Genomic DNA, 14,044 nt, shown 5'->3' on the forward strand with positions numbered 1-14,044 from the left:
GATTACCCACACAGATGAGGAGAGCCCATTCCCATCATCATAGGGCATGGCCACACTACGGTGCTACCCGCAGCTGTGCCGCTGTAGCTAGGGTGACCAGACAGCAAATGTGAAATGTCAGGACGGGGGTGGGGTGTAATAGGAGCCTATATAAGAAAACGACCCCAAAATCAGGACTATCCCTATAAAATCGGGACATCTGGTCACCCTAGCTGTAGTGCGGCCGTGCCCTTACGACCTGGGTTTCTGCTTTAAAGGGCTCCTTCGGCGTCAGACGCTGCCCTAGCCAAAACAGAGGGGGAAGAGACTCACTGGCCCAAGGCAGGACTCTGCAGGGCCCAAGGAGCCGGGGTGGGGCAGTGTGGGGAGCCTGAAATTAGAGGAGTTGGGGCCAGTGGGGAAACTGAGACCCATGGGTGCGGGGGGCCGGGGAAACACGGGTCGCACCTCGTTGGAGCAGACGGGGGAATCCGAGCCGCCTCATGGGGCGCAACGTGCCGCGTGCGCTGGCCCGGGAAAGACCCGCCCTTGCCTGGCCCGCGCTAGTGCTGCCCGGCGGCCGCCGCTCCCTGAGCCCGCCCGCGCCGCGCGCAAAGTAACCGCCCCCCGCCCCGCCCCGCCCCGCGCAGGGGCATAGCGCACCTCCCCTTGGCCCGCGCGCCGACAGCTTTCCCGCCTTTTCCTCTCACGCTGTCGACGCGCGCGCGCCTTCCTCGGAACGGGGGCCGTGTGCATCGTAACCGGCTTCCCCCCATCAGGGGGCCGTGTGCAAAGGCTTCAACGCCTCTTTGCCTTACACCTCAACTGACTTCAGCGCCGCTGATCCCTCCGCGAAGGGCCGTGTGCAAAGAGCCCGCGCTGCCTACCCCAGCCCCTCCCAGAGCTCCGTTCTCACCACGCCCTGGGGCTAGGGTGCAAAGCCTGCCGCCTTTCCCTATGGTACCGTTGTTCCCCCACCTCCACTTTGTGTGGGGCCACATGCAAAGGCTCGTCGCACCTTCTTCCCCTCATACTTTTGCCTCCCCACTACCCTAGGGTCACATACATAGGCCTGGTCTACACTGAAAAATTAGATTGCCCGAGCTGCATGGCTCCGGGCCGTGAAAAATTTTGCGCCCTGTGCTCTGATTTAAGGTTGCCCTAATCCTCTGGCGCAGCCAGATTAACCACAGCAGTGGGAGAAGCCCTTCCACCCATGTCGGAAGTGCCTATGCTATGGCGCTGCAGGGGCACCGCTGTGGTGTAGACAGAGCCAAAGGCTCGTTCTTTTTCTTCTCCTGCTATGGCCTCCATCTGTCTGCCCCGTCGCACCACGTGCAATGGCTCTTCCTCGTGCCCCATTGCCTCCCATCCAGTGCCACTTGCAACACGCTTTCCCCCTCTCTAGTCATTGCCTCCTGCACCCCTCCTAGGGCCATGTCCAAAGACTCCACACCTTTCCCCTTCCCGCTGCTATCCTAGACTTCACAGAGGCTGGCCTGGGGAAGGGAAAGTGGGGTTGCAGTTCGCTGGAAGAGGGGGAATCTGAGCCCACTCATGGGGATGTGTGTAAAGCACAGAGCCATTGAAACACCCACACTTGTGTAATGGTATTAGACTCATATTCTGTAATAGTTACAGACTGTAGGATGACAGGATCATAAAAACATTAGATCATATTGGATAGTCCCTCTCATAGGGTGTATACACGATAGGACAGACAGGCTCAAGTACAGCCTAATAAATATGGCAATTTCTGAGGGAAAGTATTAAGAGAGGAATATATTCCATGTTGTTTTTTCATCATTCTACATTTCTTTGCCAGAAATGGAATTGGGTTTTTTTTTAAACTATTTTTGTGACCTGTATTTTGAAAAATATTTATTGTGCAATATTTAAAAAACAATAACATCTAAGTTAAAAATTAAACTAGCCAATTATCAAGCCTTGTCTTTCAGGTTTTGCTTTTATTTAGTAAAAAAGGACAAAAATATCAAAGTTTCCGCTAATAAGCACTCTGATTAAGTGTCCTTTACTGTCCTGGTGCTATCTACACAATACTGTACCGACACTGATCACCACAAACTAAAGCTTCTGTGGGAAGTAATGCATGCAAAATCTTACAATCAGCCTTTTAAGTAAGTTTTGAGAAAACATCTTTGATTGTCATTTAACAATACATAATTTTAAATTAATAAAAACCTCATACTGAAAGATTATACTAGCTGTTATCCCAGTACAATTCTTGGGGAATTAACATACTAAGACATTAATTACCAAGAAACACAGGAAGCAGGACAAGGTAGAACACCTAACATAGGTTCTGAATTATCATGCATGCATCTTTCTGTAATACATCACCTACCAAGATTATAACATGAGTATTGTCAACCCCAAGCATTCAAAAATGATGAGTCACGCCCCCACCCAAAATCATGAGATGAAAAATACATTTGGGGTGCTTTTTATTTGCCTTCTGGTCTTTGAGCCTGTAGGGTCACTTGTATCACATTTTCAACCTTTTAGCCACAACCATGAGCACTAGAAACACATTTTAAAAAATAAAAAGAAGGCTGAGAGTCTCACATAATCACAAAACTCCAAGATCTTTGAGAAAAAACACCAACTGTTGTGATACGTGGGATAAAATTTTGAGATTATTTACTGCCAGTAAATCTGGCATTTAACATTGACTTTGGTGCCATAGTACATCATATCATTAGGGTTGCCAGCCCTCCAGGATTGTGCTGGAGTCTGCAGGAATTAAAGATTAATCTTTAATTAAAGATTATGTAATGTGGTGAAATCTCCAGGAATTCGTCCAATGCTATTTATCATACATCATGTCCAACTGTTTTCAGGTGTGTTTTGAGGTTCTTAAAAACCTGAGCATTAAAAAATGGCATTTTTGGCAAATTAAAAAGCAACAGTTTCACTAGCAAAACCTTGAGAAACTTGATTGTAGAAAGGTTCTCAAACTTTCTGAACTATCTATCTTGGTAGTTATATGGCCTCCATCATTACAAAAATTAGCATCTATTCATAGAGTGGACCATACCTTAATAAAGAGATTGTTTTGAGGACACATCTCCTTCAATTTGTGAACACATGCCCCACCTCCACTCCTGTTTGTGACACTAATAGCAATTGCCTACATAGGAAAGTAATATTAGATGCTTTCCTAATATGTTTTTAACTTCTTTTAACAAAACAAGGAGAACCAGTATCATGTGACTAGTTGGCTGAAGTAGTTGGTGTAGATGATTTTCTGAAAGCAACTCCAGGCTGGTTAGGGAACATGAAAGCAATATGCCAAGAGGGCTATAACTAGCACTCATGAAGTTTTATAGCAAGCAAAAAGAAAAGGAGTACTTGTGGCACCTTAGAGACTAACCAATTTATTTGAGCATAAGCTTTCGTGAGCTACAGCTCACATAAATTGGTTAGTCTCTAAGGTGCCACAAGTACTCCTTTTCTTTTTGCGAATACAGACTAACACGGCTGTTACTCTGAAACCTGTCATATAGCAAGCAGTGATTCTTCTTACAGTAGTTTTTTGTTCTTGCATTTAAAAGGTCTTTTGGGGTCCATCAAGTTTGTATGATTCAAGACAGGACTTATTTATTGAAGGCTACAGTTCTTTGGGGAACTCAGAACAAAATGAATTTAAAAGCATGTTTGACTCTTCATTCCTGCCCACCAGGATTAAGTCTATTTTTCACATCAGTGGATAGCTGGCAAATGAAGCTATTCCACAAAGGTTGCCTCTGTTTTTTGCCATCCGGATATAACCTTGATCACCCCATCTGGTTCCCCAGCTGCAGAAGAGAAACAAACAATATATGTGTTTTTATATATAATGTTAAATCTTAATACAGGTTCCCTGGTATTTTTTGTTTTGGGGAGGGGGGGTCCTATCGACTTTTTATAGTATGACCATCTTAGCAGGGCAAATCTTGTTACTGCTGTTCCTGACACAAAATTTAATTGTTACAGTTCCTTTTCAGTTCTGGCTGAGTGGAAACTAGAGATGCAGAGCACTTTTACAGATCAGAGTCTGAATGTTTTATAAAAGGAGAGGTCTCCATGAAAAGCAAGATTTTAAATTAAGCATAAATAAGCCTTAGCAAAAATAAAAGTGTGCTCCTAGAACTCAGAATACAGCACTTCTCTGAAACCATTGCACACTAGAAGTGCATTATAAATAATAAGAAATACAAATAAGCATACCCAGAATTCACTTTGCAGACAGGGATGTATCAATAAACACATAATTGTTATCTTTGTCAGAACACAGATACCCTGTTAAAGCTCAATAGTTGGGTAATGGTAATAAGCTCACATCCACACTCAAAGAAAAACTAAAAATGGGGAAAAGACTTCCACAACCTTCTTGAAAAGAGTACTGGGCATGCCCATTAGTTTCATAATTATTATCTGTTTGGTTTGCATTTGAGAATTTTGCAGAATTATCTCATATTTTACTTCAGACCCACACAATGTATTTATTTCCTCTTTGTAGGCCACTAGTCCAGCAATACATCAAAATTATTACGCATTGGAAATCATTTAAAAAACATAATGTCAGAGTTCAGGGCCAAAATCTAGGTCTATAGTAAATCATATGAATACATGTTTTTGTAATTGAAAAAGTTCAGTGAAATTTCAAGTAAAATTAAATGTATACACTTGTCTTCTGGAATGAACTATTCCTCTCTGTTTTTGAAACTCAAAGTCTTTAATCTTGTGCTGGTCCATGAGAATCAGAAAGCAAAACTGATTAGAGAAAGGGAATGAAATTAACTAAACTAGTTTGCGTCAAGCTGCCTGTCATGTGCAAAACCTAAACAGAATTAATAATGAGAAGTAAATTAGAATTTTAAAATATTATTTTATTTTTAATAATCAGAGATATGGCTAACAGAACAGTTAAAGACTTTTAAAACATATTTTATTTATTTTGATGCTGTCCTTGTAAAGTACTAAACCAGTTCTTTAAGATGAAATTATATTTTAAAGAATTTTTAGGAAAGGTATTTTAATTAAAGAAAACTCATCCTTACCTGTTTTTGACGAGCCAGTATGGCACACCTCTGTCCACACAATATCCCACAACAAGAATGGCATGGTTTAAATGTGAGGAACTGCATTCTGAGTCGTAGTACACACCTGAAAATGTTTTATTTATTTATTTATGAAACAGCAGTGCCCAGAAGCCCCAATCAGGAGCATTGTGCTCCTGTGATAGGCATTGTATAAACGCATAGGAAGACAAAGTCTCTGTCCCAAAGAGGTTACAGTCTAAAGCCCCAATTCTGCAATGAGTTCCACACAAGTACAAAGGTACACCCATGTGGAGCTCATTGCTGGACTGTGGCCTAATTTAAGACAAGAGCTAATGAATGAGTATGTAACTGTAGGACAGAAGTGGGGAGGGAGGACAAGGGTGACAGTTCAAAAAAACCAATGGTTGCATAGGTTAACTATATATACCACTTAAGGTTTCTAAATCATTTAAAAGAGAGAGATGTAAAAATGATATAAAACAGAATAAAGATACAATTGGCAAATCTGCATTTGATTTTGAAACCGTTTTCCTAAAACAGGTAACAGGTCAATGGGTTGCTGTTTTGGAAACCTGAACCTCACAGGTACAGGATATACTGTTTCACCAGTGCTGTAAATGGAGGTAGCCTCATCACTTAGTCTAATCAAAAACAATTTGGGAATCTGACCCTGTAATCCTTTCTTATGTGAAGCTGATGGATCTACTTCTAAATCGGCTTTGCAGGACCAGATGTTAAGATGAATTTTTTTAAGTTCCCAAGCTTCTCTCACTGTTGGAGCACACACAGGAAGACGATTGATTGGTTTCCTTACATCTTTTCCTCAAGTCAGAGAGCCCCTAGTATATCAGTAGAATTATTTCTAAGTAGGATGTTTCCCCACCCCCAATAATTTAATAGAGTCATAGATTCCAAGGCCAGAAGGAATCACTGTGATTATCTAGTCTGACTTCTTGTATAACACAGGTTGTAAAACTTCCTCAGAATAATTCCTAGGGCATATCTTTAAAAAAAAAAAATCCAATCTTGATTTAAAAATGGTCCATGATGAAGAATCCACCATGACCCTTGATAAGTTGTTCCAATAGTTAATTACACTCACTTAAAAATGCATGTCTTCTTTCCAGTCTGAATTTGTCTAGCTTCATCTTCTAGTCATTGGATCTTGTTATACCTTTTTCTGCTAGTTTGAATAGCCCATTATTAAATGTTTGTTCCCCATGTAGATATTTACAGAATGTAATCAACTCACCCCTTAAATTTTCCACGGCTGCTCTTCGACCCTGAATCAGCAAACCACTTACTAGCATGTACTTCACTTTAGGCATGTGAGCAGTGTGACAGACTGACATGTACAAACTTTATTGAATTCAGTTAAACCTTACTGAATTATGTTTAACATATTTGGAGTTGTATTAAAAATGCAAATATGTATGCACTATTGTGGGATTGTATGGAACTTCAAAATACTTTTTGGAACACTACTTGTAAAGTGAATTTCCTAGACTGTACTTGAGAGGAGGGAAATGCAAATTATCCCCTCCTGAGCTTGCCTATTGAAGCTACACCCTGGGGAGAGACCAGTTACCTACTCTTGGAAACTCCAGATGAAGGACACTGCACCTGACAAAAAGTGGACTAAATACATTATGAGAGCACTTGTTCTGAGCTGAAGCTGTGATGAACTTGTAGCCCAAGGAATCCACTTGGGTCAGAATCTGAATGACTGCTTCTGCCAGAATCTACGTTAGGGTTGTTGGGGTGAATTCTGGTGAGCTTATTAATATGCATGTAGGTTCTTTTATTGTTTTTTATGTGTTTTCTCTGTAATGCTTTTTACTGTAAGAATAAAATAGGCTTGCATAGGAAGAACTGTGTGGTACTTATAACTTTTGACAATCATTCTGTTATCAAGAAGTAGGTGCCTTAGGTGCCACAAGTACTCCTTTTCTTTTTGCGGATACAGACTAACACGGCTGCTACTCTGGAATTCTGTTATCAGTCTCTGAAGAGAAAGCAAGCAGGTATGGTTGGGGAGCGTATTTCTTCTGGGAATAATAAAGTGAAGGCAGGGAACTGTGTGCATCCTGGAAATAACCCAGTAAGAAGGGAGAGAGACATGTGTCTGCACCCAAGAGAGGCAATGGCTGGGGAGCTGGAAGCCTAAGAATGGTACCCTTGCTAGACCATTGAGGAAAAATACAGGTGCAGTTGCCCTGAACCGTGACAAGTAGTTCTGTTCATTTCAGTGGAGCTATTCACATGCTTGAAGTTAGGTTTGTGTTTTGTTGATTCAGGGTCTTTGTCTCTAATTTTGTTAAGAACTATTTAGGTCTCAGAAATACAGGGAAAGAGAAAACTGCTTACCACTGTGGTATTGTTGGAAGGATCTCAAACTTGCATCTATAGCAACAGATACTGGTCCCACTGAAGCCACTGTCCTTTCAAGATAAGTTTCATTTCCCTTAGGTATGCTTTTATAGCTGACACAGGTGGCAGCCCGTCCAGAAGTTTTATAACGGCAATTCTTGTTCTGTAGAAGATGGCAGACAGAGATATAAGGGCACAATAAGTATGGCAAGTAAGTTAATGCCAAGTTTTATTATCATCTTCATTAATTAACAGAATCCTGTAACAGCCCAGAGGTATATAACATACTGGTTTATTCAGATCTGTTTGTGTGTTATAGTTCCTTTCCAGTAATTTAGCTCATCCCAGAAAATAGAACTTACTTTTTCACTGTACATGGTGAGTGAGGTAATATCTTTTATTGGACCAACTTCTGTTGGTGAAAGAAACAAACTTTTGAGCCACACAGAGCTCTTCTCCAGGTCTGGTAAAGGTAATTAGAATGTCACAGCTAAATACATGGTGAAAGAGATTGTTAAGGATAGGGAGTTAACACATGAAGAGGAAGTGGGCAATTAACAATTTATCGTGGGACCAACACAGCTACAACACCACTGCGAACAACTTGTTCACTGTACACACATGTACTAGCTTGACACACTCCATCCAGTAAATGCCAGTATAGAATATATGTATTAGCCAATATATTACAATATTATCTGACTCTGTGGTATGCTGGTATATGAAATGGCACCATTATTTCCAGGGCCCCATGTACAGGATGGATATAAATTCTGATTCAGTGGCATGGTTTCCTACTTTCTGTGGCACTTACACTGAAAATGTTGCCACAAATACAGGTAACATTCAAAATGTGGTGTTTGATTCAATTTAATTAAATGAACAATGTGAACTTCAAAACAATCGCTCTTCTGTCCGAATTGTTTTAAACCCGTTGTTACAGAAGGTAACACCTGAAATTACTATAATTGAAAAAGATCTCAGAAAAAAAGATTTTTTTCTGTTTTACAGTTTGTTTGCTTTGCACATTTGTCAGCTCTTTATGTGTAGTCTGTTTCACAGTTTCCCCTGTATACTCAGTTACCCCTGTTGTTTGTGTGAATCTTTCACAGAGCAACAAGACTGACAAAAAGCATTTTTAAAAAATAGGAAAATGATTGCAAAACCACAAAAATTGGCAGGTGGCCTCATGCAGCTAGCTTATCTGATCTTATCATTATATTAAATTGAATAGAATTCAGGAAGATGGTGCTCCTTTAAATATGAAAATATACTAGACAATAGTACAATATCCCTGGTGTTTTTTTAAATATTAAATTCAATCTTATTGATTTTCCAGTGCTTTGCACCAAGCTTGTTTCTGCTCTCACACGAGTTTTAAACAAGAGTAACTCTCCTGACTTCAGTGAATTTACTGCTGATTTACACCAGGGCAACATAGAGCAGTATCATGCCTGTCTTCTGTAGTCATGTATACCTGTGCAAAGTCAGTATTAAGTTGGCATACAATTCTACCAGATCAAAAGGACATCATTGTACACCCAATTTGCACTGACTTCGAACAGTTGCAAATGACTACACAAGGTGCAAGGCAGTGGAAAATGAGGTCCAGTTTATTTGGCTCCCCCACTGCATTTTCAGTTTTCAGTATGCAACAGTGTTTGTTCTTTTTAAATTAATAACACATAACTGCATGGTAGAAGTTGTCAATAGGAAGCTGGAAGTGTTGGCAGCTGGCTGGTGAACAGCTTTGGGGTTTGGACACTCCAAAAGTTGTGGGAAGCAGTTGAAGATTGTGAAAAAAGCATATTAGCTACATATGTTTGCTAAAATAATCAACAGTGAAATAGTTAATGCTTATTTAAATTGCCATAATTATGAATGAAGTGGTTCACACTTCTCTGGGAATTGTTCTTTCAAGCACTCTGCAGACTCAAGAAAACAACACGGTATTAGGATTACACTTGGGTCCTGTTTGGAAGGTTTTCATAAACATATAGAATTTTGTTGTTGTTGTTAAATGAAAGTTTATATTCTGAAACCCAGATCTGTGGTAAGGAATGGATTCTGCTGCAAATTTTGCAGCCACAAAATTGTGGAATATTCAAGGCCCTAATTTTTTCTAGATGATGTTAAAAAAAGACATCACTGTGTGTTTAAATTGAGTTAAAATATGCAGCAAGCAAGAAGGAAAAAAACCAAATATATTAAAATGTTAATATAACCATAGTATAAAGTAGAGGTTTGAGTCCTCCCCCGATTTGTCTTTTAGATAAAACAGTTTATGGTAAAATACAGACTTTTCCAATGTTTTTCCTCCCCAAAGAAACACCTCTGGCTAAGGTGATACTCACCTGACCTTCATATGGGTACGACGTTTCTGAGTCAATGCCACTGTTGTTCATAACATATCTGAAAGCTTTAGTCATAAAGCCTCCATTGCAACCATGGTTGCCATATCTCCAGGAGCAGTCTACTAGGTTCTGGGGACTAAGTGACACCAAACGCCCTGTTTTCTTCTTCAGTTGTCCTTCCAAGGCCCCCACGGCACTGAAAGCCCAACAAGAACCACAAGATCCCTGTGGCACATTGTAAGGTTCAACAACAACAAAAAAGGAGAAACGTTATGGCAGGTGTCATTAATAGCTTAATTATACATTTAAGACAGCAACACTGGGGTAACTCCACCGGCATTATTCCTGATTTACAGCAGCATAAGTGAGAGAAGAGTGAGGGACACAATGCAGTTGTGAGATAGGTATCTTTAACGGACTGAGAAGTGAATATAACTAGTCTACTTGCAATTCTTGGAGACATATAGCTTCCATAAAATAAGTTTGATAACAATTTTTGCTAACCCAACCCATGAAGCAGTATGAATTGGATACATTAAGTATTGGAATGATAAGTCTTAGTTGAAAATGGGTTATGCAGCTTTTCAGATGACAGTTAAAATCCAGTCGATGGCAACAGTGACATTTTTTTTTTCTGTGCAATGGCTATTCAGTGTCTTATGTGAATTGGGCCAGATTCCCCAGGTTCTTTCGCAGCACAAAGTGGCCTTAAACCAGCCAGAGATTTTCAACAAAGAATTCTCCTTGTGTAGGAGGAATGTCTGCTGATGAAGAGCTGGATGGTATAGCTGCCTCCCCAACCCCATGAAAGGGGGCAAGAGGCCGCGTAGTGGAGCTGAACTCCAGTATGGCTAATGATCCTATGCATAAAGGGTCTTATTCCTTCAGTGCCATCCTTTACACAACAACATAAATTAGAGCAGGATCCAGCAGTCCTGATTCAAGGTGGCACAACTATCTCCCTGCAACCACTACTCTTCACTACATTCAAGCACTGCTCGGGTGTAGTGCAAATCAGTGCCATTGAGTTTAGTGTCCTCGGTCCAGTTCCTAGCTGACAGGTGTCCACCCCACAAAAAACACTTCCATGTTTGATACTAAGATCAACCATCCCCTCTCCTTTCAGACCAGGGCTGATGCATGTTGGTAGGAGGTCAGCAGGGGAGAAGCTTGCATTGCCATTGCCTATGCCGTACTCTGTCTTCTCTGTATAAGAGCAAAGAATTTAATTCTCTGCTTTTGTTAATGACTCTTTTCACCTACATTAATGCTAAAGTTATTTAAAAAATAAATTAAATTGAATGAACAACTTCAAAGGGAGAGGCATGTTTTTTGCATAAAATAAATTACATGTTGACATGGATAATGCAGATATATAGATATTTTCATAGAATGTCATTTACAAAACATTGTATTGGTGTGCCCATGCAGTTCTTCCTCAGCAATGTGAGGAAGGGGGTGGGAGATTTGCACTACTCTGCAATTATGTGGCTTGCAGTATTCATTCTCCACATACTGTAATTTCCACCTCTGAGTTCGCACCTGGTTCTTTACATTGGTGACATAACCACTCTTCCTCCAATCTATGCAGTCTGGGCCCTGATCCTGAATACTTTCTCGAGGCCAATCAACTGTAAGGTTATCCATTTCTGAGTCGGATACCCTGAGACCTGTCATTGTAGCCGTTACTTCCTCAGATGTCTGTTAAAATAAAAATTAAAAAAGGAATAGAGTATATTAAATCAGTAACTGGTCATACTGCTGTCAGGCAAGTGCCCTAATTGGCCAACTTTGTAGCAGTTGACAAATACATGGCAGAAACCGTCTAAGATTTAAACTGTAGATATACTATAAAGAGTGGCTGTGTAAAATGGCACCTCCTTATTCAGTGGGGCTTGATCCAAAGCCCACTCCTTTAACAATTCTCTGCTCTTTTTACTTGAGGATCTCAAAGCACAGTGCAAAGGAAGGTAAGTATTATCCTCATTTTACAGATGTCTAAGGCTACACAGCTATTCAGTGGCAGGATTGTTAACAGAATCTAGATCTCTTGATTCCCAATCCAGTGTCCTAGCCATTGAACTATGTTACTACCCTCTGCGCCCATGTACCTCCTCAGGATCATATTACTTTTGATCATTTACTTTTAAAAATAATCAGAATACAGGTAACTAGTTAGTGTAATTAATTACACTAGCAATCCTGACGAAGGTGAGGGAAAATCTTTTTACAATTATTATTACTTCTTTAAAAAAAAAGAGCTTGAAATAATAACGCCTAGATTAAAATGTCACTACATAATTTGAGAACAAAGTAGCATGAGGAAATTTACCATGTCTGCAAAGCCATTCATGGCCATTGTGTATGAATGCATTCCCTTTGACTCTTCCAAGTTATGAACTGTAACAATTTTCAGGGTTTTTTCCCAGATCAAGCGCCTGGAAAGCTCTTCCTCCTGAAATAATGAAAGAAATGGGAACATTTTTTGGTCACAAAAATCAGGTTAATAAAAAATTAATTTTTTTGGCAGGATAAGGTTGTTTTTGTGATTATTTTCCAATGGGAAATTTCCCAATGAAACTACATTTTTTTGTTTAATTTTAAATAGAAATTTCATTTTGTTTTGTTTTTCTTCTAACATTTTCACTGTCTTTTCTTCTTTTTTTTCCCTTATTGCCACAATAAGATGAATAATGTATAGTTTGGGGGAAAGAGGACTCCCAAGTTTTCCTTTTTCCCTTTTCTACTCTAACTTTTTAAACTTCTTCCATTTTACAACAGTTACATAATGGCAAAAGGAAAAATGAAATATGCTATTCTAGCTTTTCCAAAGTTGGAGAAGTTTTGCCAAGTTACAGAGTAGAGAAAGGAAAAAAAGAAAGAGTAAAAAGTGGAAAGAAAAAAGATATCTTTCATTATTACATTCAGTAGCAAAAATAAATAAATAAATAGAGAAATAGAGAAAAGGGAAAAAACTAAAATCAGACGTTTCAAAAGTTTGAATAATTTTTAGGTTTTTAAAACCACAACAAAAATCTCAAAATGAATCCGACACAATGAACATTTTTTGTTTCAAAATTTTCAGGTGACAAATTGGAAAATATCAAATGAATCATTTGAAATGAAAATTTTTCATAAGGCAAAAAATGGGTTCAGTTCTCATTAAATTGTCGAGCATGGACAATGTAATTACAATTTTTAAATATTGTGGAGCACTCTGCTTCTTTCTGGTAATTTCCATGGGCAGGAAATATACACCAGATTGAGAGTGAGTAAAGTTATTTTTTTCCTTACAGGAATTTGAGGAAATCAGATCAAAACATAATTGCTTTGGATGAAAAATATTAAGAATGTTTCTCTCCACTTGTGGTATAGTCCAAGAATGTAAATTAGCTTATTAGAAACACAAACTCTTGAGCTGCACTTTGTAGGCACATTGAAGCAACCTTCAGCTGGAAGTGTAAGTGACCCTTACCACAGTTCGGACATCACTAATAAATCGTTGTGGAGCTGCTCATGATCATATTTAATCCAGATATACCATGATGTTGAACATTTCAGTCTCCAGAACTCTGTTCAGTTCTTCTGTTTGTCTTGGCCACTAAATTATTAACCAGTAAAAAGAATCAACCAGGTAGTAGTGGGTATGGTTCTGCCTATGAGTGTTTAGTGCAATATACCATAAAAATAAATATTTAGAATGCAAAGATAATTACCTCACTGCTGTACTGCTTTTGGTAGATTGTCTTCCAGCGTTCCCAGTCTGAATCAAGGGTAGGATCCTTGCCTATGTTGGCAACAGATGCTGCTATCAGAAGCAGTAAAACACTGCCCACTGTTAGCATCTTAAACTGCAAAAGATATAAAAAAGATGTCATATAACACAATGTATTACTTTCTTCCCATCACAATCCAGGATCTTTGAAGAGCTCAAAGGAATGGCACAGGCACACAGCAGGTCCTGTGTCTGTGCCTATGCTTTCTCCCCTCACAAATATGTATCCAGTGGGCCTGATTCTCCACTGCCTTGCATCTTGTCATTTCCACATGTGCAGAATGTAAAATGTATACCAAAACAGAATTCTCCACTCACAGCCGTGGCATTGTGTAACATTCACATTGCAGAGGGGTAAAATGACAGCTGTGGTGCAAGGCAGTGGAGAATCAGTTTCAATATTTAGAGAGAGTAGAACTTTCATGGTAAATTTACAGAATTGCAAAGTGTAGAGGTGGTGCCGTTGTCCCTTCCCCTCTGGGTCGGAGGGAGGCCACACC

The 14,044-nt window shown here is 39.7% G+C and overlaps 1 protein-coding gene across 1 annotated transcript; it reads right to left on the reverse strand.

Annotated features, from left to right (window-relative positions):
• Positions 1-3,697: 3,697 nt before the first annotated feature.
• Positions 3,698-13,614, reverse strand: LOC141977027 (cathepsin K-like). The gene is made up of 7 exons (XM_074938234.1): positions 13,486-13,614; positions 12,102-12,224; positions 11,312-11,470; positions 9,770-9,994; positions 7,413-7,578; positions 5,043-5,148; positions 3,698-3,797 (listed from the first exon to the last, which is right to left on the reverse strand). Exons 1-7 carry the CDS (start codon positions 13,612-13,614, stop codon positions 3,698-3,700), a joined length of 1,008 nt encoding a protein of 335 aa, XP_074794335.1.
• Positions 13,615-14,044: the final 430 nt, after the last annotated feature.

This window comes from Natator depressus, chromosome 24, assembly GCF_965152275.1.
Source record: "Natator depressus isolate rNatDep1 chromosome 24, rNatDep2.hap1, whole genome shotgun sequence".
Lineage (NCBI taxonomy): Eukaryota > Metazoa > Chordata > Testudines > Cheloniidae > Natator > Natator depressus.